This window comes from Ammospiza caudacuta, chromosome 7, assembly GCF_027887145.1.
Source record: "Ammospiza caudacuta isolate bAmmCau1 chromosome 7, bAmmCau1.pri, whole genome shotgun sequence".
Lineage (NCBI taxonomy): Eukaryota > Metazoa > Chordata > Aves > Passeriformes > Passerellidae > Ammospiza > Ammospiza caudacuta.
This window is the reverse complement of record NC_080599.1, coordinates 18369747-18395802: the sequence shown is the minus strand read 5'-3', so window position 1 is coordinate 18395802 and position 26056 is coordinate 18369747. Positions and strand designations below refer to the sequence as shown.

General features: G+C 44.6%; 1 protein-coding gene across 1 annotated transcript in view; it reads left to right on the top strand.

The window, feature by feature from the left end:
- TEDC1 (tubulin epsilon and delta complex 1) overlaps positions 1–26056 on the top strand; it is a 70699-nt gene that overhangs the window by 33399 nt on the left and 11244 nt on the right. Inside the window, exons 6-7 of the mRNA XM_058808902.1 lie at positions 12734–12820; positions 15955–16167. Coding sequence (XP_058664885.1) covers positions 12734–12820; positions 15955–16167 — 300 coding nt within the window. The remainder of the gene's footprint in view (positions 1–12733; positions 12821–15954; positions 16168–26056) is intronic.

Sequence of the window (26056 nt, the reverse complement as noted above, 5' to 3'; positions counted from 1 at the left end):
TCAGGAGCACAGAAACCCAACATCATGGAGGGCTGAGCACAGGGTTGCAATTGTTGAGCTGTGCTGGGTAGATGTATCCATGAAATGCTTTATAGTAACTCCTAAATTTCCTGAAAATCATGTCTTGGAAGTCTCAGTTAAGGCATCCAAAAGCAATGGAAGCATTTTACTTACATCTCCTTGTTTTCATTTCCCATTTGCGGCCCAGCAGCGACGCTATTATCTTGTCTCACATGGGTCATTAGGGAAGATAACTTGTTTATCTTCAAGATAAAAATTCTGCCTTTAGAATGGGATTTGAATGATGTGTGACAAATAAGGCTGTGGTTTCCCTCTGAAGAACAAACAGAATAATATGCCATTGGAAAGGAAAAGGAATAGCATGTGGAGTGAGCACCAGCCAATCTGTGCCCTTGGTGAGACAGATTATGAAGGGAAACATTTTGGTTGCATAATGCTAGACCTTATACACATGGGAGGGTCAAATTGGTGTTGTTCAGGCAGCTTGAATTCTGGCACTTTTTAACTTTGAATGCTAGAGTTTCCAACTTTAGCATTTATCCTGCTGGGCTGTGCATTAGAGGTGTAAAACACGCTTCCTGCCATGTGCTCTGAGCAGCACTGCCAGTGAAAGGCAATGCTTTTTTCCCCCTGTTAAATGACTTAATGTTTTGTGTTGCTCTTCCAACAACAGTTACTTTAGACATTTTACATGCATGGTAGTCAGGCTGGTGAGAAATAACATGGGAGCTGGCATTAATATTGCAGAGGAGAGCAGATCTGATGATGCATTGCATTATATATGGGGCTCCAGCACCTAAATGCAGGAGGCCTGGAGCCTCACACAAGAAAGCTTGAGGGAGCTGAATGATCCAGAGTGCTGGAATTGTGATGGTGGTTGCTCAGGAGGTTGAAAGGATGGGTTTAATATGAAGTGTACCCTTGATGCTGCTCTGTGGTGAGCAGGGTCAGGTGTGTGGGCAGCCCTTTTCTGACCCTGCCAGAGACTCCTGGACTGCTGCTTTCCCCTTGGTGCCCTGCCATCACCCAGATGGATGGTGGAGGAAGAATGGGCTTTAAACATCCCTGGCTTCTGGTGGTTGAAAGGTTTATTCTCTCTCTCCAGCTGTCTCTGGTGTTTTGGTGGTGTCATGTCAGGAGCAGAATGGCTGCTGTGCTGCTGTGCACCAGAATTGCTGTGCTGTGGTGTTGTTGTGAGGGTCCCCAGGATGAGGTGAGAGATGAGAATTGACTCCCAAGTTCTCAGAAGGCTGATTTATTATTCTATTCTATTCTATTCTATTCTATTCTATTCTATTCTATTCTATTCTATTCTATTCTATTCTAAAACTATACTAAAGAAAGAGAAAGGAGACATCAGAAGGGCTAAACAAGAATGAATAATAAAAACTCATTACTGACCAGAGAGTCTGACACAGCTGGGCTGGGATTGGCCATTAATTAAAAACAATTCACATGGAACCAATCAAAGATGCACCTGTTGGTGAGCAACCTCCAGAGCACATTCCAAGCAATCAGATAATTATTGTTTACATTTCTTTTCTGAGGCTTCTCAGGAGAAAAATCCTGGCAAAGGGATATTTCAGAAAATATCATGGTGACTTTGCTGTGCTGGGATGGGTGGAGTTGCAGAGCCCCCAGGAAGGGGAAGCTCTGTTGGAAATCCACATTTACATGTGTGTGAAGATGCTCAACACAATCCCTTGAAGTGCTCTGTCTTCCTCGTGGGACTGCTTTGATCCTCTTTAAAATTCAGGATAGTTACTACTCATTGCTTTTCTGTGAGAAGGCTCTGTTGGTTTGAAGCTTGGTGCACTGAAGGTTGTTGGGGTTGGAAACAGCTCTGGTGGATTTTGTTCCTTCTGCCTGTGTGCCTGGGAACCCTCCCCACCCTTCCTGGAGCAGCAGTGGGTGCTGTTTTACAAGAGGTGATTTGGTGGTTGTTCTGTATTTCCTGCAGAATGGGAGAGTGGCTACTGAGAAAACAATTTAAAGCAGAAATCCAAAGAATGCTGGGCAATTTAGAAATCATTTTTCTCCCTCACATTTCACTGCAAGGCAAGAGTAAGTGCTAAGAAAGCAAAGGAGCTGTCAGTGACAGCCTGTGCTGCCCACCCTGTGCTACATGGCAGGAACAAAGAATATTTTTCCTGCCTTTTATAATGATTCACTTTACAGGAGGAGAGGGTAGGCTGCCATGTCATTTTCCTTCCGAAATGCTGTGGGCAAATGGTTTTCAGTTCCTTTCCTGACATTTTAACATAAAACATGGTTTGCTGTAGGAGTTATTAAAACCTCTTGGAAACAGTGGATCTGGGTACTCATTTGCAAAACTGAGGCAGAACAGATTCCAGCCTTGTCATCCGTGTAAATTCAGGAAGAATTAGAGGTCAAATGGCTTCAAAGCTGCTTTTAGGCAGTGTCTGCTTGTAGCCAAGTTCCTGATCCTTCTTAAGAAAGGGAGGGCTTGGAAATCTCTGCCCTGCTGTGCACTGTGGAAGCAAGAGCAGTCAAATTGTGTGAGATAATTTATATTGGGAGTGTCTAAGGCAGACTGAAGTTGATTTTAGAAGGGAAGGCTGAAAATAAGTTTAATATAAATGACTTGCCTTTGAATACTTTGTGTGGTCTCCTCTTGGGGCAGGCAGTGGACCAGCTGTCTTGGGTGAGGAATTCTCTCCTGAGTTCCCTGTTCATCCCTGTGGTGCTGCTGCTGCTGGTTTTACTCACCCTCCAGAAGCAGGGAGGCTTGGCTTCCAGATCCTGTCTGGAAAATGGACAAGCACTTTCCAGAGCCATGGAAAGGTGGAGGTCAGAGTGGAAGTTCAGGCTTGACAGGAGAAAGGAGAGTTAATTGAGGGAGAGTGAAGAAATGTATAAATGACTCTTCCTCATGCTGTAGGAAGAAAGAATCCTCTGCAGGAGCTAAACTGCTCTAAATCTCAAAAGATGAATATGATCAAAACAATTCTCTTTCCCTGCAGCTGGCTGTGGCATCAGATGGTTTCTGCTCCTCTGATGCCTGCTGTTCCCAGCTGGTTCAGTTCCACCTGCTCTGGGACAGGCACTTTCCACCTCTGCAGTGCCTTGCATCCTGCTGCTGGTGGAGTGTCCCATCCCAGGAGGAGGCAGGGACAGGTCATTAAGGAGCTTTGAGGAAGGCAGGAGGCCCAGAGAATGAGCCTGTGTTTGTGTAGCACTGAAGGAAAATCCCAACATCCTTGTGGCCAGATTGGTTACAGGGGTGTGCATAAGGGAGCAGTGGGAAATTGTTTGGGCCACTGAGCTCAGATTGGTGTCTGGCTGTTTGTAGGGTCCCTCTGGGCTCAGCTGGTGGTCAGTACCCTTTACCAGTAGCTGGGGGCTCAGGAGTCAGCAGTGACAGCATCCTGAGCACTGCCAGCTGGAACGCTGGGAGGGCAAGGCAGGAATGCTGCCCCTCTGCCCATCCCTGGCAGGGCAAGGCAGGAATCCTGCCCCTCTGCCCATCCTTGTGATTGCAAGGCAGGAATCCTGCCCCTCTGCCCATCCCTGGCAGGACAATGCAGGAATCCTGCCCCTCTGCCCATCCCTGGCAGGGCAAGGCAGGAATCCTGCCCCTCTGCCCATCCTTGTGATTGCAGGGCAGGAATCCTGCCCCTCTGCCCATCCCTGGCAGGACAATGCAGGAATCCTGCCCCTCTGCCCATCCCTGTGATTGCAAGGCAGGAATCCTGCCCCTCTGCCCATCCCTGGCAGGGCAATGCAGGAATCCTGCCCCTCTGCACATCCCTGTGATTGCAAGGCAGGAATCCTGCCCCTCTGCCCACCCTGCCCCTCTGCCCATCCCTGGCAGGCCAAGGCAGGAATCCTGCCCCTCTGCCACATTCCTGTGAGGCCAAGGCAGGAATCCTGCCCCTCTGCCCATCCCTGGCAGGGCAGTGCAGGAATGCTGCCCCCCTGCCAGCCTGAGTGCTCAGTGTCCCTGTCCCAGCACAAAGACCAGGAACAAATCCAGTAAGCTCTCTGAAGTGGTCAGAGCTGGAGCATGGACCAAGCCCTTCTCAGAGGTGCTCTGTGACAGGAGAAGAGGCAGCAGGCACAAGTTGGAACATGAGAAATTCTGGCCAGGTAAAACAGGAAAAAATTGCTGTGAATTGATCAAACTCTGGAACCAGATCCTGCAGAAGGGGTGACATCTGTGCTGATGGTGTCCTGGACTTGCTGGGCAGAGCCCTGAGCACCTTGCTTTGAGCAGCAGACTGGATTAGAGACCTCCAGGATTAGAGACCTCCAGAGGTTCCTTCCCAGCTGTGTGGTTCAGCAGTGCTGGCATGGAACCAGCTCCCTCAGCTCCCAGGCACTGGCTTATCATCAGCCATCAATCTCTTAGTTGTTGAACTTTTTACCCAATTTCACTTTCCTACTGCCCCTTCTTGGGAAGGATGCTCTGAGTTTCTTTTTTTTTTTATTACTCCAGACAGGTTTAGTGCTAAAATATTTCTTTAGATATTTTTTTAAGCAAGGTGGCCTCTGGCTGCAGTTAGTGTCCAGTTGGAGGGAGCTGGCAGCATTATATAGCAACACTAAAGCAAATCATTCTACCTCATAGCATTATTACCTTGATCTGAAAATATCCCCAGGCTGCAATTTGTCACTAATATTGCTTTCAGCTAAACTTATCCATACAAAAAGAAAGGAGTTAATAGAGCTGCAGTTCTGTAGTTGCCATCACCATTTTTTTGGGGATGAGTTATTGCTTAGCACATTTTACTGACCAAGCTTATAGAGTTCTTGGACCTTGAAAAATGATGCAGTGGTTTATCACAGACTCCATAAATTGTTGGACTATGTAGCAGCAATATGTTAGACTCCTCCAGCACTGGAAAGGAAGGTGTCTCTGAGGCACATGAAGCACAGGATATCCATACTGCACTGGTGTGAACACGTGGTTGTGACTGCCAGCAGCAGAACTGATGGAATGGTACTGAGCTTCACTGCTGCTTCTGTGCTTTTGCTTGTTTTATGCCATACTTAACATAATTTGAATGCTGTGACAGTGACAATGACAGTGATATACTAGAATGTAATTCCACCTGAGACAATGCAGCTGGAATTAATAAGCTGGAGAGACAAGGCTGAGGTATTTTGTCATCACTTTTTTTCATTCCATTTTTTTGTTCTTTTCCTGGTGGAAGTGCTGGCAAACCCGGGGGGGGGAGCAAGTGTCTAGCTCAGGGGATGCTCTGGGTCAGCACAGGGAGGACAGGCAGGCACTGTGGTCCCATGTGCTACAGCAAAGGTTGGAGCAGCATCATCCCTGATGCCTGTAAGCTGAAGATGGAACTGCCATGAGCAGCTGAAGCTGGTGTGGTGAGAGGAGTGTCCTGTATCCACATCCAAATCCCCTGGTCGTGCTGTGCTGCCTCGTGCCTTTCTGGCAGAGGAGTCTCAGAGTGAGAGTGTCTTACTTGCTGGTAGTTTTTGGTGATGGAGTCAGAAAGGATCTTGCTGGTGCAGCCTAGTGGATCTTATCTGGGGTATTGGACCCTGAAGGAGCAAATTCAGTATCAGGGGAAAAAAGTTTGGGTGAGGAGCTTCAAAACTCCTGACTCATTTCTCGAATTGTGCCTTGAAGCTCACAGTAGTCACTAGAAAGGGCAGAGCTGCTTGAGGAGTCTACCCTGTTGTTTTCATGCCAAAGGGAAATGAGTTATCAGCTTCTGACAGGAAAGAAGCTTCTCACTCTTCTTTTGTGCCAAAGTGCAGCTATTGATGAGGGCTGATCCTGAAGTGCCCCCAGAACTATGATGATCTTGTGATCCCTAACTGGGGCCATTTAACCCATGCAGAAAGTCAAGGAGGACAGGACCACTCCTCTCTCCAGCCTCACTGCTCGTTAAAGAAGCAGGCCACAGTTAAATTCATATATTGCAATGGCTCTGGCCACAGCTGAACTGCTGCTGGAAAGCTGAACTGCACTGTGCTGCTTTTCTGGGTGTGAGAATGCAGCTCAGATTGTGAGGAGACTGCTAGAGCTGGTTTTACAGCCTTGTAAAATTAAACTTTTTGTGCAATTGGCCCATAATGTTAACTCAGCTCTCCTGGCAGATATTTTTGTTTTTTTTTAAATAGCCAAGGAAAATAGAGTTATAAAATCAGCTGTTACTCATGTTTTGCGAGAGATTTGGATTTGTGGTTCTTTTTAAAGTTTGTTGCTTAATTTAAAGGAGTATGAAAGAGACTAGCAAGAGAAATTAATTGACATGAAGAACTCTAGCAGACTTTAAATTAGTAGTTTCTCTAGTCAGTAACACATTTTAAAATGTGTGAAAATACCTGCATGCACAAACAGTCGATGATGGCTTGTCAAAGAGCTAGGCTGCAAGAAACTGTGCTCATATCAAGTGGCAATCTTAGACTAATCCACATCTTGAACACATTTTTAAATTAATTGTCTGTGGCCTGTTAAATTATATATATATATATATATATATATATATATATATATATATATATAATTTAACTAAATTAATATATAATTTATATATATATATATACTGGGAAATGGGCAAGTATATGGGGGAGGGAAGGAAAAAAATGAGTATGGATAGATAATGCTTTGTTCTGTGTACAGAAACAGTCTGAATAAAAGCAGAAGAATAATGGTCTTTTTTTGACATCAGCTGCATGGGGGTTTTGGTTGGCAGTACAATAATAACAGCTGTCAGGCAGTACTGTGATACAATTTGATGTTTTTCTTTGAAATCCTCTAGCTGAGATTCCTCTAAAGTAAATTGTGATTTTTGGTACCTACTGGATGTGCTTTAACTGAGCTACAGGTACTTGGTACTGCCTGAAAATTTGGCTTTTCAGGGATGCCAGGTTAGGCACCCAAAGTCATTGGTACCTTTAGGGAAGAAAATAAGTACCTTTTTCATTCTTCCATTATTGATCTTGGCTGTTGAAGTGTAAAACTTCAGGCTTCTTTTTCCTGGTATTTTCCCCACGTTTTAATAGGTTTCCATGGGGAAAATGCCAAGTGGTCCCTTCATTGACCCATTCCTCTGCAAATGAATGTCATTGATACATCCCAGTTCACTGCCTATCAATGTGAAAACTGTAATACAATTTTTATCTGCCAAATGCCTCATTCTGTTTGTTTTAAATAACATTTTCTCTCAGTTGCATTTTAAACAGCTGTTTTCTGAATCCCTCCACAAATAGCAGTTGCATTTTATAATGATGGTCTTTGCCATTTAAGTTTTTAACTAGTGGTTTGATTTCCTGCTTTCTGAGATGGCTCAACTGGAGTTTGAGCTGTGGTGGTGTGATACTGGTGTTGGTGGGTTTAAATGTCCCATATTTTGGTTTAAGTGTTGGAGATTTTGCACATATCCAGGCATCTGGAATTATACTCAGGCACCCAAAACTGTTTTGTATTTTATGTATTGTGTCTTCTGCAAAAGATTGAAGTCCTGCTTCTGATCCACTTCTGTCCTCCAAGAGCCTTTCAGATCCGCTGCCTCGTGGTGCTTGGGCTGCACTGCTCCTCCTGCTCTGTCTTGGCTTTCAGTGGTATTCCACAGGCAGAGAAATTAGAGAAGGTCTTTACTGGCCTTGTGCCTAGAGGCTTCTTGTTGTTCCGTGGGTTTGTGCTCTTCAGCTGCTTGTATTTCACACTACTCTAGCGTGACTTTCTAGTTTTCAGGCCTATTTATTTTTGTTTTAGCCTTCAAGGGATATGTGGCAATGTCTTAAACCGGCTTTGCTTCTGGAAAATCACAGTGTGGAGCTGAAACTTGGAACACTGAGTGTGTCCACCTACAGTGGTGTTTGTTTGTCCCAGCCTGAGATGGCTGTGATACTGAGATTTGCTCAGTTTCTTTTGGTGAAACTTAGCCGTGCCAAAGTTCAATTTGGGTTGTGTGGGCCATTTTAAACCAAATTTAAACCTGAAAACCTGCTTGCTAAGAGACTCTAAATTGTCAAGGTTTGCAGGTTTTTTCAGTTAAGGTAGTTTTGTATTGGTAGAGGAGAAAATGTGTTGAATTCTTTCTGTTTCATCTGATGCTTGGTTGGGTCTCTAAAGCTTTAATCCCAGTTATGGTTTATTTCTGGTACCATAAATGGTATAACTTCCATGAATGTTTACCCCTTTTTGCATTTTTTTGGAATGGACTTCTCCACTTAGCTTCTCTCCTGTGCCTGTGAGATATTCAGAACTGGAATTCAGATTACCCAACTGCACATGGAATAAAGTCCTTCCCTATTAAACAGTTATTGAATAGCCTATGTAGCTTCCCCATACAAGCTTTCTTGCTAAGCCAAACCTGTCTCAAGCCTTGAGTAATTCTCCAGAGATGATGGCATTTGGGTGAGGTTTGCAGGGCTCAGGAGTCCAGTGCAATTTTTCTGTCTACAGACATATATGAACAGTGATGAATTAGCAGTGTTTTGTCTCTGAGCCAAGAAACAGAATTTATTGCTGAAAGACCATTTTTTTGTCTGTCTAACAATAAAATGATTTTCTGAACATTTAGGCAGGGCAATTTTTGATTAAAAATAGTTTTGCCAGTGCTATGGATGTTGAATTATGAGCTGTGGGCATCAGAGATTAAATACTTGTTGCGGGGAGCTCTCTGGAACTGAGCCTGTGAAAAGGGTGCATTATGCTGCAAATTTATGAAATATTGATTTCCATAACAGTCTACAGGCACTAATGATTTTTCTAATATGGTGGTAAATAATATGAAAGAGATTAATATCTTTACAGAAGAAATAATTGCAAATATGTTTAAACAACATACGAATTACACTTGGGGATGCTGAGGAAGATTCAGCTTTGGCCTCTTGGGATGGGCAGGGTTGGAAAGGACCTCTGGAGGTACCTTGTCCAACCTCCCTGCTCAAGGAGGGAGCACATTACAGGGCTGTGTGCAGAGTATCCAAAACCACTTCATTGTTCTTGTCACCTTCTGCTCCTGAAGCTCCCCCTGTTTCCTGAGGTCTGTGATCTGTGCTGAGGGCTGCATGTTTGGCTTTGGAAGTCACAGCCACGTGCTGGAGGAAGCAAGGCATGCTCTTCACAGAGTTAGCATCCTTCTGCATCACACTGGGGTTTCCTGGCAGCCTGCTCTGAGCCAGCTCAGCCAGGCACACTTCACCCTCTGTAGCAAAGCTGTTGCTTGCACCAGGGGTGGTTTCTTTAGAAAGGCTCAAGGAAGTTGTTCCTGCAAAGCTTGTGCTCTCAGCATTCATTATGGAATTGCCTCTCCACAGAGATTAGCAATTTGAATTTGTCGTTACTTTTTCAGTCAGTGTAAATATTTTAGAGCAATAACTTCCTCCAGAAGAATGAGGGAAATGGATTTGGTTGTCTTAATTTTGTGTAGAGGGAAACACAATTTTCAGGCATTATCCTTAAGTATCACTTAGATACCCACGTGAGGCACTTTTTTTGACTCACTGCTTTGCTTTTCTTCATGAAACAAAATTGATGCTCTTCTACAGGCTTCAGTCTTTAAATTTCATTAGGAGGTGTGACATCAGGTCCTCAGTTCACTGAAAATGGGCTGGCAGCTTTAGTTACAGCTTGGGTGTTTGTTTTATGTTTTGAGAGGTTGGTGTAGCATCAGAGGTGGAACTGCTCATGGCATGTGTGTGAACTCCTGTAGGTAGTAAATGACCAAGAAGTGGTGTTGTAAACCACCATGGGTAAATGAACAAGGAGTGGTGCTGTGTTTGGGGGGTAAATGACCAAGAAGTGGTGCTCTGTTTGGGGGGTAAATGAACAAGGAGTGGTGCTGTAATTGGGGGGGGTAAATGAACAAGGAGTGGTGCTGTGTTTGGGGGGTAAATGAACAAGGAGTGGTGCTGTAGTTGGGAGGGTAAATGACCAAGAAGTGGTGCTTTGTTTGGGGGGGTAAATGACCAAGGAGTGGTGCTGTGTTTGGGGCTAAATAACCAAGAAGTGGTGCTGTGTTTGTGGGGTAAATGACCAAGAAGTGGTGCTGTGTTTGGTGGGGGGTAAATGAACAAGAAATTGTGCTGTGTTTGGAGGGTAAATGAACAAGAAGAGGTGCTGTAATTGTGGGGGTAAATGAACAAGGAGTGGTGCTGTAATTGGGGGTGTAAATGACCCAGCAGTGGTGCTGTGTTTGGGGGGTAAATGAACAAGAAGCGGTGCTGTGTTGGGGGAGTAAGTGAACAAGAAATGATGCTGTGTTTGGGGGTAAATGAACAAGAAGTGGTGCTGTAATTGGGGGTAAATGAACAAGGAGTGATGCTGTGTTTGGGGGGTAAATGACCAAGAAGTGGTGCCGTGTTTGGGCAGGATGCAGAGGCACAGTTTGGGCTTTGGTTTCTGAAATGCCAGCTCTGGGATGTGTGACCTAAGAAAACATGGACAGTTGTGGCCTCAAAGTCTCAAAAAGCAGAGTTTGTTAAAGAACACAAAATGCTCATGAGAAGCTCGTGCAAAGGACGAGCTTGGGGGAAGGAAGCTGCCTGACAGAAATGTTCATTCCTAAGTGTAGGCATGTCTGAGTGAAAGCCTGTCACCCCTGGGGCATGTGGACCCTGTCTTTGTGACCAAATTCTGGGCACATGGACATACAATCCGTTGTCCCTTCCCAACCTTGAACATTTATTTGTTTTTGTGATTTTTGCTAAGGTATCTCAAGGATATTCGTAGTACATTATTTTTTTATTGCGTTCTGCTTTATTCTTCATGCTGCAATAACATCAAAGCCTTGCAAGGCCTGTAAAAAAAGGATGGCAGAGGATATTGGCATTCAGGAGCAGTGCCTAAAGTCCCTCAGGGTGGAAACTCAAATGTTGGCTATTGCAGGCCTGCCTGAGGCTGCCACGGTGTATTGCAGCTCTGCTGGAAACTGTCCTCCAAGGACTGCTGGAGTCATCCCATTACTGATTTATGGCTCAAGCTTTCCAGCACACAGTGCTGGCCTGCTGTTTCTGAGGGTGTTAATACCTGAGTGAAAGGTGAGTTTGCTGTAAGTGGGTTAGTCAGATGGGTGAGTCGACTTTTGTATAACTAATGAAGCAGTTAAAAAAAAAGGCAACAACAGCACCCAAATGCAAAAGATCCCAAAGGGTTTGAGATTAGGAGAGTGCTGGGGAAGCTTTGATTGTTGTTAAGGTCAGTTAACTGCAGCAGATCCTGTAGAGGTTTGGTGAAGTTTCAGAACCATATCCTTTCAGTTGTGCTGTGAAAGCATGTGGCATATGGTGCTTCTAACATTCTGGTGAGAATAAAGATGATGACTGTGTTTTTATTAAGATCACTCTTTTTTTGAAGGCTCAGAATGAAAAACTCCCCATCCCAACCTTCAGCCCTCTTCAGCTGCAATAGAGTATTCATACTGCAATCACGCACAGCTCGTGACCACATTACAGAGCTACTTTAAAGTCAAGTAACTTCGCTGTTGCCTGAATATTTAATCAACTTTTTGGCTGGGTTTTCTTGCAAGCCTCAGATTCCATAATGTAAGCCATTTGTGCTGTAGATGTACCTATGGGAAAAAAAAAAGGAGAAAAGAACAAAGGAGACAGAAAGCCGTTCTTCCACCTTTTATATCCCAGCTGAGCTTGAAACTGGCAGAATCATTAAGCGTAATGCCAAGTGTCTGGTGTGTGAGCAAATGTGTAATAATTGTATTTTGGATCCAGCAGTGTTTTAGGGCAAACTGCATACAATTTCCAGCAGTTACTCTTGCAAAGTGGTTTCCTTTCTTTGGTTCCATTATCTTCAAGTAATATCTGCATAATAAAATTGCAAACTCAACTCATGCTTTGTACTTACTTAAATTATGTTATGTACTAGGTAACTAAAGCAAACAAAGCTAGTAGAAGATAGTTGTCTGTATAAAATGTAATCTATAAAATGGATTTAGCTGGTACTGGTCTGGTCTTTATCATTCTCCTCAAGGCCCTACACTCTTTGTGGTCATCTTAAAAAGTTGCCCTTGGTGTCAGATTGGTGTTAAAATTGTTCATTTCAAAAGTATGGTCAGGACCAAAATTGTTAAAGCTGGTGAGCTCTGACTTATGGCAAATTTGTTCACCTTACTATTCTTTACAAGAGCTTTTTTTTTACTGATATGTAAATATTTAGTCTTGGAATGTCTCCTTCACTGTATATGTGTGTGCATACATGTGTATCATGCATATATTTGTGAAAAAATTATAATTGGTGTACCTATAATGCAGTATCTCTCCTTTGAGTGCTCTCAGACAAAGGGAGGGATTCCTCATGCAGCAGATGGTACAATTTATGAAATACATAACATTTTACAGGGAGTTCTTCTATGCTGTTTCAGAGTGAAGGGATGGACAGGGAAAAATACTTTAGGAGAAACTGCTTATTTTGGTGGGCAAGAAGTGTAGAAGTTTTGAAGCTGGTCATTCACTAAGCATGTCTATCAGAACTGTGTCTCTTTGTTCCCTCAAAACAATAGGAAACACATTTATGTGTGGAAAGGCTGATGAAGTTGGTACATTTGGGGTGAGGGTTAAATCAGTGCTACGGGGAGCAGTGTTTTACTTCACCTTTCCCCATCTGTTTTTAAAATGTTCTTGTAAAGCCACCCAGTGTTGTCCCATGTACCACCCACACTCTTTTTATACCTTTTTCAGGCTGAGCACACATTTCATGCAGTCCTCAAGAGGCCAAGGTTACCTGATTTCCTCTCTTTTGTCTCCTCTCCTGTAGCTGTTGCAGCTCCTGGAGTCTGAGACCACGCAGCTGGAAGCCTTTCTGGAATGGAAGCAACTGGAACCAGTTTACTGGCAGTGGATGGTAACAAATCAAACTGATTTTGAGGGGAACATCGTTTTTGACTTTCCCATAGCTGGCTAATCCCAAAGGCCCTGAAGTCCCACAAAATTAAATGTTGCAAACTATCTGTTCAACAGCACTTGAGAGAAAGGAAAAAAAAACCTTGGTAAAGTAAGGAATGTTTTCATAGTTCTGTGATAGATGAGTAATGTACTGATTGACTCTCGTAATTAACAGACAGATATCATGTATAGATGTTCAGAAAAGTTTTATAGATTTATAGTTCTGTTTTACCCCTTGCATTGTTATCAGGGGACAGCTGGGTTTGGGACTTCTGGGAGGGTCAGCTTGTCACTGTGGCACCACCTGCCCTCCAGTCAGGACCTGAGGAGGTAAACTCCACAGTTCTCTTTCATTCCTGTTTTCTTCAGTGGGACTCACCCAGCTAAGTTGAGGAATTGCAGGGCAGAATGGCAGAATTTCATATAGTTAACACAAATGAAAAGGTCTGATCTTCATGTTTTTTAACAGTTTTTAAACATAGCAGTTGCACATTTTTGTAAAATTAAATGGCTTTTCAGAAGAGGGCCTCTAAGCTTTATTGCAGTCTTGAGAACAACTAAATTTGCTGGCAGATGATATTGAAAACAACTTCATTTTTCCCCAGCCAAATAGTGTGTTGACATTGCTGATTTCCCCTTGAACTGTGTTGAATGATCATAAGAAAATCAATAACCCTTTCTCTGTGCATCTTAGGATTTCTCAAGTGAGTGCAAACGATGCCATCCATCTCACTTCTCTCTACCACTTTTGCCCATTCAGTGTTGCTGAAATAATTCTTTAGCACACCACATTAGCTCTATGAGCTTACAGAATTTTGAGAATCAGTTGAGCTGACTGCTAATTGCCCATGTGCCTTTTTCTACACTTAAAGCAGGGCAAAGGGCAGTGTGAAATTGCCTCACCTGTCTGGAAGAGTACTTCCAATTTCCATTAGTTCTCTAACGGTTTTTGCTTTACATGTTTACCATCTTAGGGTTTTTTGGAAAGCATCAACATTAGCACAGGCCTGGCTCCCAGGGGGAAAATATAACTGCAATTATTTCTGTGTATCCACCAAAACATTTGCCTTTGACGTGTTGAAGAGTTTTAGCCTGATTCTTGGAGTTAAGTTCTAAAGAAATACTTGAAAACTGACCAGCAGCATCTTTTTAAGCTACTCAGTGTGCTGGATGGTGAATTTGCCTTTTTCTTTTGTTTCTCTGCTGATGGTGGTTGTTCCTGTGTGCAGTGGGATGTATGGGGATGAGGTGTGCCTGGAAAAGACACTAGTTTTCTCTTTGTACCAAACTTGTGTTTTGCTTTGCTGGTCTGATGGATGGGGTGGTTCTTGCACAGAGCATGGCATGAACTGCAGTAATCACAGAATATCCTCAGCTGGAAGGGATCCACTGAGTCCAACTCCTGGCCCTGCACAAGACAGCCCAAAAATCCCACCACGTGCCTGAGAACATTGTCTGAATGTTAATGTTACTTTACAATTCTGTCATTTAATCAAGTACAAAATAAGGCATAAACAGAAGAACCCCAAACAGCCAAAGGCCTTTGCTTTATCTCTTTGCAGGTTGTTATCCTGTCCATGTCCCTGCCACATCTGTGTTCTCAGGAGCTGGGCCATGGTGCTGCTTTGTGCCAACTCCCAGCACCAGTGCTTGCCTAGAAAGGAGCTTCTGCAGGGTGTCCTGTGCCATTCTTAGCTGTCTTATGAAGCTTTTTCTTGCATGAGTCTAAGAATCTCTTGCTCTGAATTAAGCCAGTTTTTAACCTACCTTCTGAGAAAAGAGAGAAAGAGGAGAAAAAAATAAAATTTCCCATCCTCTTTATAGCAATCTTTTATATAAGTGAAGGTTGTTAGCATGTCACTGCCTTCCCAGTCCCTGTTTCTAGGCTAAGCTGAAATTTTGATGTCTTTATGTGTCCTTGTAGGCCATACATTCCAGCTTTTGATCTTTGTTGCTGCTCTCATCTGGGACTTCCCCTCCTGTTTGTCTGTGTTTAACTTCAAGTGCCTCACCTGCATGTCAGCATTACAGTCAGCACTCTTCTCTCCCTGGGACTTGTGGTTATGGTTTGTGACACGGTGCTTGACTTGAGCAGTGTGACATTGGTGGCTTTGGCTCTCTGAGATCTCCTCCAGCAGTGCTGCTGCTGTGCTCTAATGATGCACTTGGCTTTTCCTTGCTCGTGTACAGACCACGCTGCTCAACTGCTGAATTTCCTGCCAGTGTTTCTAAATTACCCCTTCAGTTGCTAAAGATAATTTTGGATGCAAATTATGTCCTTAAAAGAGATTGTGACCTCTCCTATTGAATGTCTTCTTGATAACAGTATGGAAATAAATATTTGATATTCTGTGAGTGAGGCCTATGTCCTTTAGTTATGCTGTGCTATTCAGGCTTGAAAAATGTGTGTTTCTGCACAGTCTGTGCACCAGAGTGTATAGATGGGCTCTGAATGTTTTGTTTAAATGCTTTTGGGTTTTTCTGTGGGTTTTTTTTTCCACCTTGAGTATTTGAAATAGCAGTTGCTACCTTGGAAGGCAATTGCACAGTTAATTATCAAACCAGCTCGATGGCCATGGTCAAGCAGAGCTGTCAGCTCCTGACCAGTCTGGAGCAGGGATCCCTGGGTGTTTCTCAGCTTGTGGAGTTTTCCATGGGCACAAGTGACCCTGTGGGTGTTAGAATGGGGGCTGTCCTGAACAGTGTGAACATGTACCTCCCTGCTCATCACTTTGTTACCAAAAGCCCTAGGAGTGCATCCAAGCTCAGAATTTGAGAGGAAGGGCATGTCTAGAGCTGCTGCAGTGCTGATCACCTCCATCTCAGGAGTGTTACTTTATGCTTTAGTGCAGTGCAGAGTAGCTGACTGTGCAGTGCTTTCTAAAATAAGCTAGGTTAGCAACATAAGTTTTCTGTTAACTTGGAAATATGTTGTAGTGAACTGAGGGGGTTCTCTCTTAAAATAACTCTGAAATTGTGGAGCAACTGTAGATTGAGATGGCAGCAGTGAATTCCTAGCTAAGAATTACCACAAGGATGGGGGGAACCATTTTAGCTCCTGCTGAAAAGTAACTTTTATTGTTTTTTGTTTAGGAAACTGTGTTGGATGACATGGCTGAGGAGGGAAATATGTGTGAGTCCCAGGATGCTGATGTGGAGAAAAGAAGGCTGCCAGAGGTGACCTCCTGCTGCCCTTGGGCTGCCAGGCTGGCTGGGCAAATGGACAGGTTATCCAGGGACCTGCTGGCTCTGCAGGAGCAGCTGCATCAGCTCGTGGCTCAGAGAAAGGCTGCCTGGTGGGAGAAGGTAAGGGCTGGGGTGCTGCTCATCATCCCTGCAGATGGTTTAATCCTGCACTTTTCAGCTCTCTGTCCATGGCCTGTCCAAGGACAGGGCCCTGTGGCTGCTCTGTGCCACCCTTGCTGCAGTCACAGTGCTAGGGCTGCAGATCCCTGGGGCTTTGTGCCCACAGCCTGCCCAGTGCTCCTACAAACACAAAGAGAGGACAAAAAAAAACCAGTGTTCTCCTGGAAGGGCAGGCTTCAAAGCACAGGCACTGCAGAGGAGAAAAGAGAAAGAAAAGAGGAGGAGTCATGGCAGCCCCCAGAGGGGATGGATGCAGCAGGCTGAAAGCAGTGCTGATGGTCACAGTGAGAAAATGAAGTATTTACAGGGAAAGAGGCCAGGGCTTGTCATCTTTCATTGAATTAGGAGTCTTTGAAATGTCTGATGGGGAAGGAAGAAGAGGAATTTGAAACCTGTGAAGTGAGGGAAGAGACTGAGCCCAAGATTTGATGGCAGAACAGCCTGGCTGTGGGAGGCTGGCTGTGGAGGAAAGCAGGTGATATGAAGGAAGGGTGCCTGGTATTTGATGTACAAGGATGTGGAGACACTGGGAAGCACCCAGAGCAGTGGTGGGGCATAAATAAAGGAGGTTTAGGTAATGTAGGCGTGGAAGGTGAATCTGAGTACCAACATCCTGGCACAAGGAGAACAATGAAGATGCAGGCATAAAAAACTAGTGATTCTTTCCAGGCAGCAAGGGGAGAGAAGGCTGCCAGAGAATCCACAATACCTGTGGGTGGAGAAAAAGTAAAAGAAACTGTTGGGATGACAGAGCAGTAATAAAATTGCTGTATCACCACTTTGTGTCTGTCTTAACTCAGGAGAGGGTTTTTTTAGCCCAGAGTATTTGATTTTTTTTTCTTTTCAGGACAGAGGGGAGTGTGTGGTTTTAGATTGGGGTGTTGGTAGACAGGATTGCAGATCAGCTGACACAATGCAAAATGGCAGGTTGTCAGATCAAAAAGTATCTGCCCAAGAGTTCAAAAGGTGGCTGGAGTGGGAAAAGTGTGTGCAGAGCTAATTGCTCTCTTCCACCTTAAGCATAAGGAGCTAATTAGGATCAGTGGGACAGGGAGGGCACCAGGAGCTGCTGCTTCACACAGAGTACAAAACTTCTTCCCACAGGGCACTGTGGGTATAAGCATTGTACATGGGTTTGAAATCTGCTGTACACGTTCTTGGGAGTTGAATCCATCAAAGACTATAAAATATGCAGATACAAATTGCAACCTTATGAGTTAGTGGGAGAACAAATCATTGCAGGCTGGGGGAATATCCTGAGGAAGCATATCCATGTATTTACATTTGTCTCAGAGCCTTCTCTGGGCACTTGCTGTCACTCACTGTCAGTGATGGGATACTGGACTAGGCAGATCTCTAGAATCATCAGATTTGCTTGTTCCTGGGCAAAATGGACATGACTGTTGTGGGACCACTCAGACCTTGAATTCTAAAAATAAAATTTCCAGTGCATGATTTCTAAAGCAAGATATGCTCTGACTTCTCTTATATGTTACAATATATATAGGTGTTACATAATATCACACTGATTTTTGTTTTTTTTTAATAATTAAATTCAGGGTTTAAGTCCAGAAAGATTTAACTGATGATTTCTTCTTTGAAGTAGATGCACTGATTGGATTCGAATAATGGTTGGTCTCGTTCCGGTGTTTCTGAGATTCTCTGGATGTCATATGAGTTTGTGACTGTGATAAATGGAGTGCATCTTAAGTGTGTTGTTAAAAGGCTGGTTTACCACAAATGCCTTCTCTTCTGCATATGCCCTGAAACAGAATTGTTTTGTAATGCTACATGACAGCATTTTTTGGAATGCTTGGGGTCAGATGACTCTCCATCAATCCACTTTATATCAAGCCTTGCTTTGCATAGTGCTGCTGCTTTTGTGATGCTTTCTTTCTGTGGTCTGTCCTTTTTTCCCACAGCCAGGATGCCTGCTGAATGCAGGCTCCTCTATCAAGTGCACGTTTCTGACCCTTTCTTTTCCCTGGAGAAATGAGCTTATCAAATCTTTCCTTCTATATTATTTTTTAATCAAACAAAGAGAAGGCACAGCAGTAGCTGAAGCCATTATCACTCACTTTGTATCTTGCAGTACTGAGACATCTGGAAATTATCTTGGCTCCTACAGGCATGCCCAGCTGAGGGCCAGCACAGTTTATTACAGCTCTTATGTCCACTACCTTGTACTTGACAAAGAACCTGATAATCCACAGAGTGTTTGTGTTTGTTGTTGCCAGTAGGGCTGATGTCTGTGCCAGGGCACTGGGTAGGAACTGTTCTGAGCAGCAGAATTGAGTGCTGAAATGTCATGGGCAGGGGGAGAGACAGCACAATTCCTGCAGGGGGAATGATGGCTGGGATCTGCTGAGTTCCTGCAGAGGGGAATGATGGCTGGGATCTGCTGAGTTCCTGCAGAGGGGAATGATGGCTGGGATTTGCTGAGTTCCTGAGGGAGGAATGATGGCTGGGATCTGCTGAGTTCCTGAGGGAGGAATGCTGGCTGGGATCTGCTGAGTTCCTGCAGAGGGGAATGGTGGCTGGGATCTGCTGAGTTCCTGAGGGAGGAATGCTGGCTGGGATCTGCTGAGTTCCTGAGGGAGGAATGCTGGCTGGGATCTGCTGAGTTCCTGCAGAGGGGAATGATGGCTGGGATCTGCTGAGTTCCTGAGGGAGGAATGCTGGCTGGGATCTGCTGAGTTCCTGAGGGGGGAATGATGGCTGGGATCTGCTGAGTTCCTGCAGAGGGGAATGATGGCTGGGATCTGCTGAGTTCCTGAGGGAGGAATGATGGCTGGTATCTGCTGAGTTCCTGAGGGAGGAATGATGGCTGGGATCTGCTGAGTTCCTGAGGGAGGAATGCTAGCTGGGATCTGCTGAGTTCCTGAGGGAGGAATGATGGCTGGGATCTGCTGAGTTCCTGAGGGAGGAATGGTGGCTGGGATCTGCTGGAACTCTCTGCAGGGACCGGTGAGCATGTGGGCAGGAGTGGCTGCATTGGTGCCATTTGCAAATGGCATTTGATGCAGGCCCTGTGTCCTGGGTTGACTATATGATGCTTTTATCCCAAATCATCTGTTCTCTTTATGCTGAATAATAAGTTTTGCACCTTTAAGACTTGTTTCAAAGAGTGAAGAGGTTGAGGACTTTTTCCAAAGAGTGAAGAAGCAGCAGTTTGTTTTCAGACACTGCTCTCACTCCTCCACATTCCTGCTCCTGTACTGTGGTGTCTGTGGATGGACAGACAGCGGGACAGAGCTCTTCTTTGCTTTAGTTAGTTTAGCTAGCTGAGGCAAAGAAGTTCCCTGTGGACTGTGGGGCTGAATCCCTAGAAGCAGCAGCAAAGGATTGTTGAGGGTCCCTGTGCCGAGTAGGGAAGTGGTAAAACATCAGAAAAAGTGCATGGAGATAAATCCAGGCTAACACATCTGAAGGAAGCATTGTAATTTTACACGTGTTTCTTTGGATTGTCGTGGCACGTGAGTGAGCTCTGTGGAAGGGTCAGTGGTCAGAAACACTAAACTGGATCCTAAAACTGTTAGGAAAGCAGAAAAAAAGCAAAACTTGAAACATTCCCCTCTCTTTCTGGAATGTGATGTGGTGGTGGTCCCATTCATAAATTAAAATAAAAGGTGTTTGAGCTGGAAAGGAGCAGGGAGGGGATGCAGAGATGACCTGAGTTGTGAAAGGTTTCTCTGAGGAAACTTACTGGGCTCCTTGCATAAGAAGAGGAGAGAATGCTGAGTGCATCACAATGGAGCAGGAGGAAGCATTTTTTATGTTCTTCTGATGCTCCTTGGTTTTCATGTGGGTGAACCTAGAGGAAATTACTCCACCTGCTCCAAGACTATGGTTTGGCCTTGAAAACCTGTTGAAGTGTCCTTCATTTAGGAAAGCCTGAAGTTGATTAATCTATTTATTTTGGACTGTGCAGAGGTGCTTCAGATGGGTTAAAGTCATTGCTGTGCCATTATGCCTGGTTTGCACCACTGAATGTGATTTATGATTCAGGATGTGGTTTCAGGGGGAATGAATCTATTTGTTGGAAGTTTGATCACTTGCACACTGTGATTCTGGTAGTTAAAACTATCAATCTTAAGTCTCTTAAAATTAAGAAAATTACATTACTTCTTTTTTTTTATAATAAAATTCTTCATTTTCTTGTTTTCTTTTGTTTGTTTCTGCCTACCCCCAGCTGTTTCTTTGGTTATGTGCTTGGAATGACTCTGAAATGATTTAACCTTTCAGGGACGTTCACTAGAAGACATTTGAATGCTGCCATGGGATTTGGGTGATTTGTGAAACCCTGATTAATAGGACATTTTAACTGATACCCATCTCTAGGCAGCAGTGTTGAGTGCCTTGGAGGAGAAAAGGCATATGACAGAGGTGTGATCTGAATATGGGGCTTTCTTTCTGTTAGCTTTGCTCTTTTCTGTGCAGTACTGGGCAAATAATCATTTCTTTGGTGACATTTTGGGGATCTGGAAATGAACAAAAAGGGGAGGGAAATGGTTAAGCTTTAAGAACATTTCTTCTCTCATAAACAAATTTAACTCTAAGAGATGAAATCTCCTAATCCCAGAAGAGAACTTGTTTGTTTGCTTTGTCCTTTCTGAATATTCTGTTACCTGCTCCTCTATTAGAGGGGAGGATTGGATTTCAGTCTGTGTTAATACATTTGGCATCCACAAGCTGAAATGCAGAGTGGTTGACTCCAAGTGGTAATTATTTCAGTTTTTGTCACATAAATGCTGGTACCATTCCCAGCTTTTGCTGAGACTTGGGATATTGTATGCTGGGAGCCTCTGTGTTCTCCTGCATTTAGAAGCAAGGCTCCTTTGGGATGGTGGGATGGAGCTTGCTCATGCATACATCTCTGAGGCACAGAGCAGGAAGGCTTGGAGCCATTAATCTGAGCTAGAACGGGCTCTTTCCACTGCAGAATTCCACCCACAAGTTCTGGTGGCTGTGCTTGCTTGGCTGGTGGTGTGTCTGAGCAGCCAGGTGAGACTGCAGCCCTGACCTGGACCAGACCTCCATAGTCACAGTGGGAGGCCACTGGAACCTATATTTTGTCTCTCTATTTTTCTCCTGATCCATCTCCATGGATTCAGCCTTCCCAAACCCTAGCAGCTGTGTCCTGGGTAGGGATGGGAGGATGCAGGGCTGCCCTTTGAATTCTCCGTGGGCTGGGGAGGGGCTGGACAGGACAGGGATGTTTTGTTTTCTCCTCCTGAGGACAGGGTGGGATGCAGGGGTGGCAGGAGTGGCCAGGGGCGCCCAGTCAGGTGAAACACAGAGGCACTTTCAGTCCATCCCAGGAGTTCTGTGGTTCACATAAATGTTTTGCCATTGCCAGCTCATTGCAGCACAGAGACCTTGTAGAGTCTGCAAAGGAGAGACCTTTCTTCTAAGGTTCTTACATTTATAAAAGACTAAATGGTTTTTGATTCATTTTGATTTAAGGCTTCAATATTTAGAGTAGGGAAGCAGCTCCAGGAGCTGATGCTGGAACCTGATCTTACTTCTCTTTGTGGTTGGGGTTTTTTTTTGTTTCTCTTACCAAGACTTAGTTGAATTTTATCAACTCAGAAAAATGCAGTTCCAAAGTTTTTCTTTATGCCTCATAATGATTGTAGAGGGGTTGAGGAGCTGTGGGTCCCTAGTAGCCACTGCTAGGAGAAGATAAATCTTGTTGCTGTCTGCAGCATGGGAATGGTGAGGGGCACCTGGGCTGGCTCCCTGGGCTGAGTTCCTTCCTGCACTGCTGCAGGGCTGGGTTGTGTTTCCCCTGCCTTAAACCAGGGATTTGTGGCAAAGCTGCAGCTGAGCTCTCACTGAAGAACTCTCTGAGGCTTGTCAAAATCACCTTTTTTTGGTGTGGGGGGTTTTTTCTGTTATTTTTCTGTGAGCAGGCTGTTCCCATTTCATCTTTGCTGTTGCTGCTGTCAATTCTGGTTCTCTGGGCTTTTTGCTAACATGAAGATGTTAGTGTAGTGAGCAGTTAATTACCCATGCTGTCTGGGGTGCAGGAAGTGGAGGAGTGCTGGGGAATGGCTCAGTGCTGGTGGATTTCCTCAGTCAGCACATTCCCTTTCCTGCTCCCAGAGCGTTTCTGTGCTCCACTTTGTATTTGCGAAGCTCCATCTGGAGCCCTGAGCAGCTGTCAGTGGAGCTCCTCATGCGAGAAGGAATTGAAGAAGTAGCAAGACCACAAGAGCAGCTTTGGGAAGGGCATGGTTGGCTGGGCCCAGATGCCTGGGCAGGGGGGAACCCACAGAGATCAACCCAAACATCCATCAAAGGCAGCAGTGGGGGCACAGACAGGGGGACGGCAGCGAGGGACACGTCTGCTGGCTCTTATGTGCAGCTCTTAGTTAAATGTAGGATTAAATCTGCTGCTGGTGGAATTGCTGTGGCTCTAGCAGATTTGGCCATTAGAAAACATGAAGCTGCTGTAAACAGTAGGGAGTAAATACTGATCTTTACATTTGCTCTTTGCTCTTGGATTTCCTTGCATTGGCTTGTTCCTCACTCATCAATATTCCTGGCAGGAGATCTGAGGCTGCTTGTCTGTGCTAGGTGCCTGCAGAGATCCAGGTGGAAGGCAGAGTGCTCTCTCTCCTGATGGAAGGAGAAAGGGAATCACACCTGTGCACCTGGATCTCCTTTGACAGCAGGGTCTAAGATCTGCTTTAGACCTGAAGTCCCAATTGGCCTGGTTTAGGGCTGGGGGTGCATGTGAAAAGTTACTGTACAGAAGCAGAGCTGGAAGATTGTTTGAAGGACTCTTGCTTGCCAGGCTTGAATAGTCAACGTTGAGCTTGCAGCATAACAAGGGTTGGAAAGAGAAGTGTTTTTTCTTCATTTGCAGATGCAACTTTTTGTGCAGATTGCTGACAGAGTGACGAGCTCTGAGTGCGAGCCACAGAGGCACTCTGTGTACCAGTGGCTAAATCAGCAAACTGATTTCAAACACACACAAAAACCATAACTGGAAATAAATTACCTAGCCTGACATTTTTCATGGGGCTTATGTAGGCTAAAAGACTGCAGCTCCTTGGGGAGGAGGGGATCATGAAAAACTCGAGTGCTGTCTCCTGGCCTGTGTGCAGAACTCTGGGGTTTGAAGGAAGCAAAGTGGGTGAAAGTTTTTCTTGCTTCCCAAAAGCTTTCCCTTCCTTGCCAAAATGCAGAATGTTTGCTCAGGTGACAGGATCAGTTAAAGTATAATAAATAACCAGGGTTAATATTTTACTTGCATTATTTATGAAGAGGTTGGCTACTGACCAAGGCAATGAAACATGTAATAAATGCAGCTGAAGAATTATACTCCAGTAAATTTCAGATGAGCTTTATTTAATGATACAGTGTAAAAAACCCCATTGCAATGAGAGAAGCCACTGTTTTGTAGCCACTGTAAATGTTTTAGTGCATTTTTAAGAAATAAGTATAGCACTTAGGCTCCCACAGCTAAAGCACACAATAAAACAAGGATGAAGACTTGGAATGTCTGCAGGGCTCAGATGCACAAGATATGGAAGCACAGCCCCCAGCACTGCTATTTTTTGAAAAGCTTCAATGCTGATGGGTGGGATTTGAGGCACCAGAAACCAGAGTTACTGGATTTTGTCTTGTACAAAAGAGCCACAAGAGCACACAAGGGCAGCATTTGGGGGGGTCACAGCTAATTCTGGCTGGCAGAGGCTGGGTTAAACCCCAGGCAGGGGCTCATTGTAGCCAGCTCCACCTGGAGCTCTGTCAGGGTGTTTCACTGCCCCTTTAGGGTGGGTTTGGGGGCAGGAACTTGCAGGAGGCCCCAGGCTGCCTTTGCAGCTCCAGGCAGGCTGTGGGGGTGGGCTGCCCTCTGCCAGCAGCAGCAGGGGTCACTGAGTGCCTCGCAGCGCTGCTGGGGTTTGTTTTGGGGTTTTGTTTTTGCTGAGTTCACAGAGGTGCTTTTAGAAGGATTCTTTGCATCCAGGCATTCAAAGCTTAACTCTTGTTTCCTTTGTTCTTGAAACCTTGGCCTTGTTCTCTCAGTTGCCTGCCTGAAATCAAGGGTACTTGATCATAAGAGAAGAAAGCATCCACCTTGTTTGTGTCTTTGTCCCTTGTGCTTGGGGAAGAGCTGACATAAAAGTACATCTGTAATTTAGTGTTGTCACATATCTTCTCTCCAGCCAGAAATGCATCTAAATAAAGCCTTAGTACTCTTCTGAGCTCCAAGCTCACCATTTCCCTGCAATTTAGTGGCTCTCTCAGCCCTGAGAGCTGTTTGATTGTCTCCCTTTGCAGGCTGGCTGTAGGACCTGGCCTTTGGCTGCTGTAGGAGTCCCAGGGGCCATCCAGGCAGCCTCACATCCACCTGCAGCTGCTGCTCACCCTCAGACTGGGAGGTAACAGACCCCGTGGATGCACTGTGAGAGCAGCGGCTTTAGAAAATATGCACCGAACCTCTGGAAGTGTTTTCTGTAGAAAATCTCCACCTGGAGTTGAAGTTCTTTTCCTTGTGCCATGGCTGTGGGTAGGCTGTGCTGCTGGAATGACCTTCACTGCTCTGGATCCCAAAAGCTGGGATAGGAGCTGCAGGGCTGGCTGCTGGGGGAGGTTCTGCAGCGCCCCTGGAAGGGACAAGGGTGTATTTTCTAACTGGGAACAAAACCAGTTTGGGGATGAACAAATTCCCTATAAGTCATGGTGGTTTTTTTGGGCTTTGTTTTTGTTTGTAATTCTTGGGTAAGAAGAACCCTTTTCTGAAAATTTGTATGACTAGGTGGTAATACCTTCCTCTCATCTGCGTATTTTAGGAGTACTTTGTAGGAACATTGCTTTTGTTGGCTGTCCTTACAAGGACCCCATTGCTTGGATTTCAAGTTTCACATCCTGTTCTCTCAAAGCAGGATGATTCAGACAAGTGCAGGGCACAAGCAGCACTCTTTCTGAAGTGGCTACTTCCATGCTGTGCAGTGATAAAAGTGTTCTAAAAGCAAAGTGGGACCCTCCAAGCCTCTGCAGGCCACTTGGATCTGAGATGATCTATCATCAGTGTTTGTCTCTGCTGCCCAAGATAAAAGTTTGGTAGAACAAATTGAAAAGTAAGTGAGCAATTTATTATCCAAAGCAATCCTTGTCTGTTGCCTTCCTTTGTAATTTGTAGTTGTCAGGGTCTTTTTCAGAGTAGCACAGCAGCCTTTTTGCAAGTGTCTAAATTACTTACACTGACATATTCTGGTTTTCATATCATATATTTTAAGTATGTGCCTATTCCTACTTTAATTTCTGTGATCTTCTAATAGAATTCAAGAGTTTGGGAAAGTCTAGAGATAAAACTGTAGTGAAAAAGAAATGCATTTTGAAAGGCTGGAATGATAGAATGGAACTTTTTAAATTACTGTAAAATGCTCGAGATTTCTAATTTGAAGAAGAAAATAGTTGGGTGGGGGGTTTTTTTGGTTTTTTTTTTGGTTTTTTTTGGTTTTTTTTTTTTTGGTTTTTTTTTTTTTTTTTTTTTTGTTTTGTTGGGGTTTTTTTTTTTTGTTTTGTTTTTTGTTTTTTTCCTCTTATTTCCTGTTGTGTGCATTCAGAATTGTGTGGGACATGGGACTTTCACAAGCCTGGACTGTGTCTCCTGGCAGTGGCTGGTGAGGAGTGTGCAGGTTTGCTGATGCTGCTTGGGGCTGTGCCAGTTCTCAGGGCAGAGGCTGTCCCAGTGACAGGCATGCCCAGCTTGGGAAGCAGCTGAGGAGCTTTAGGTGAGCTCCTGCCTCCAGAGCACAGGGATTCTGCTCAGCTTGGATGCTCTTGCTGAAGTTTTGTGTCTGCTCTCTTT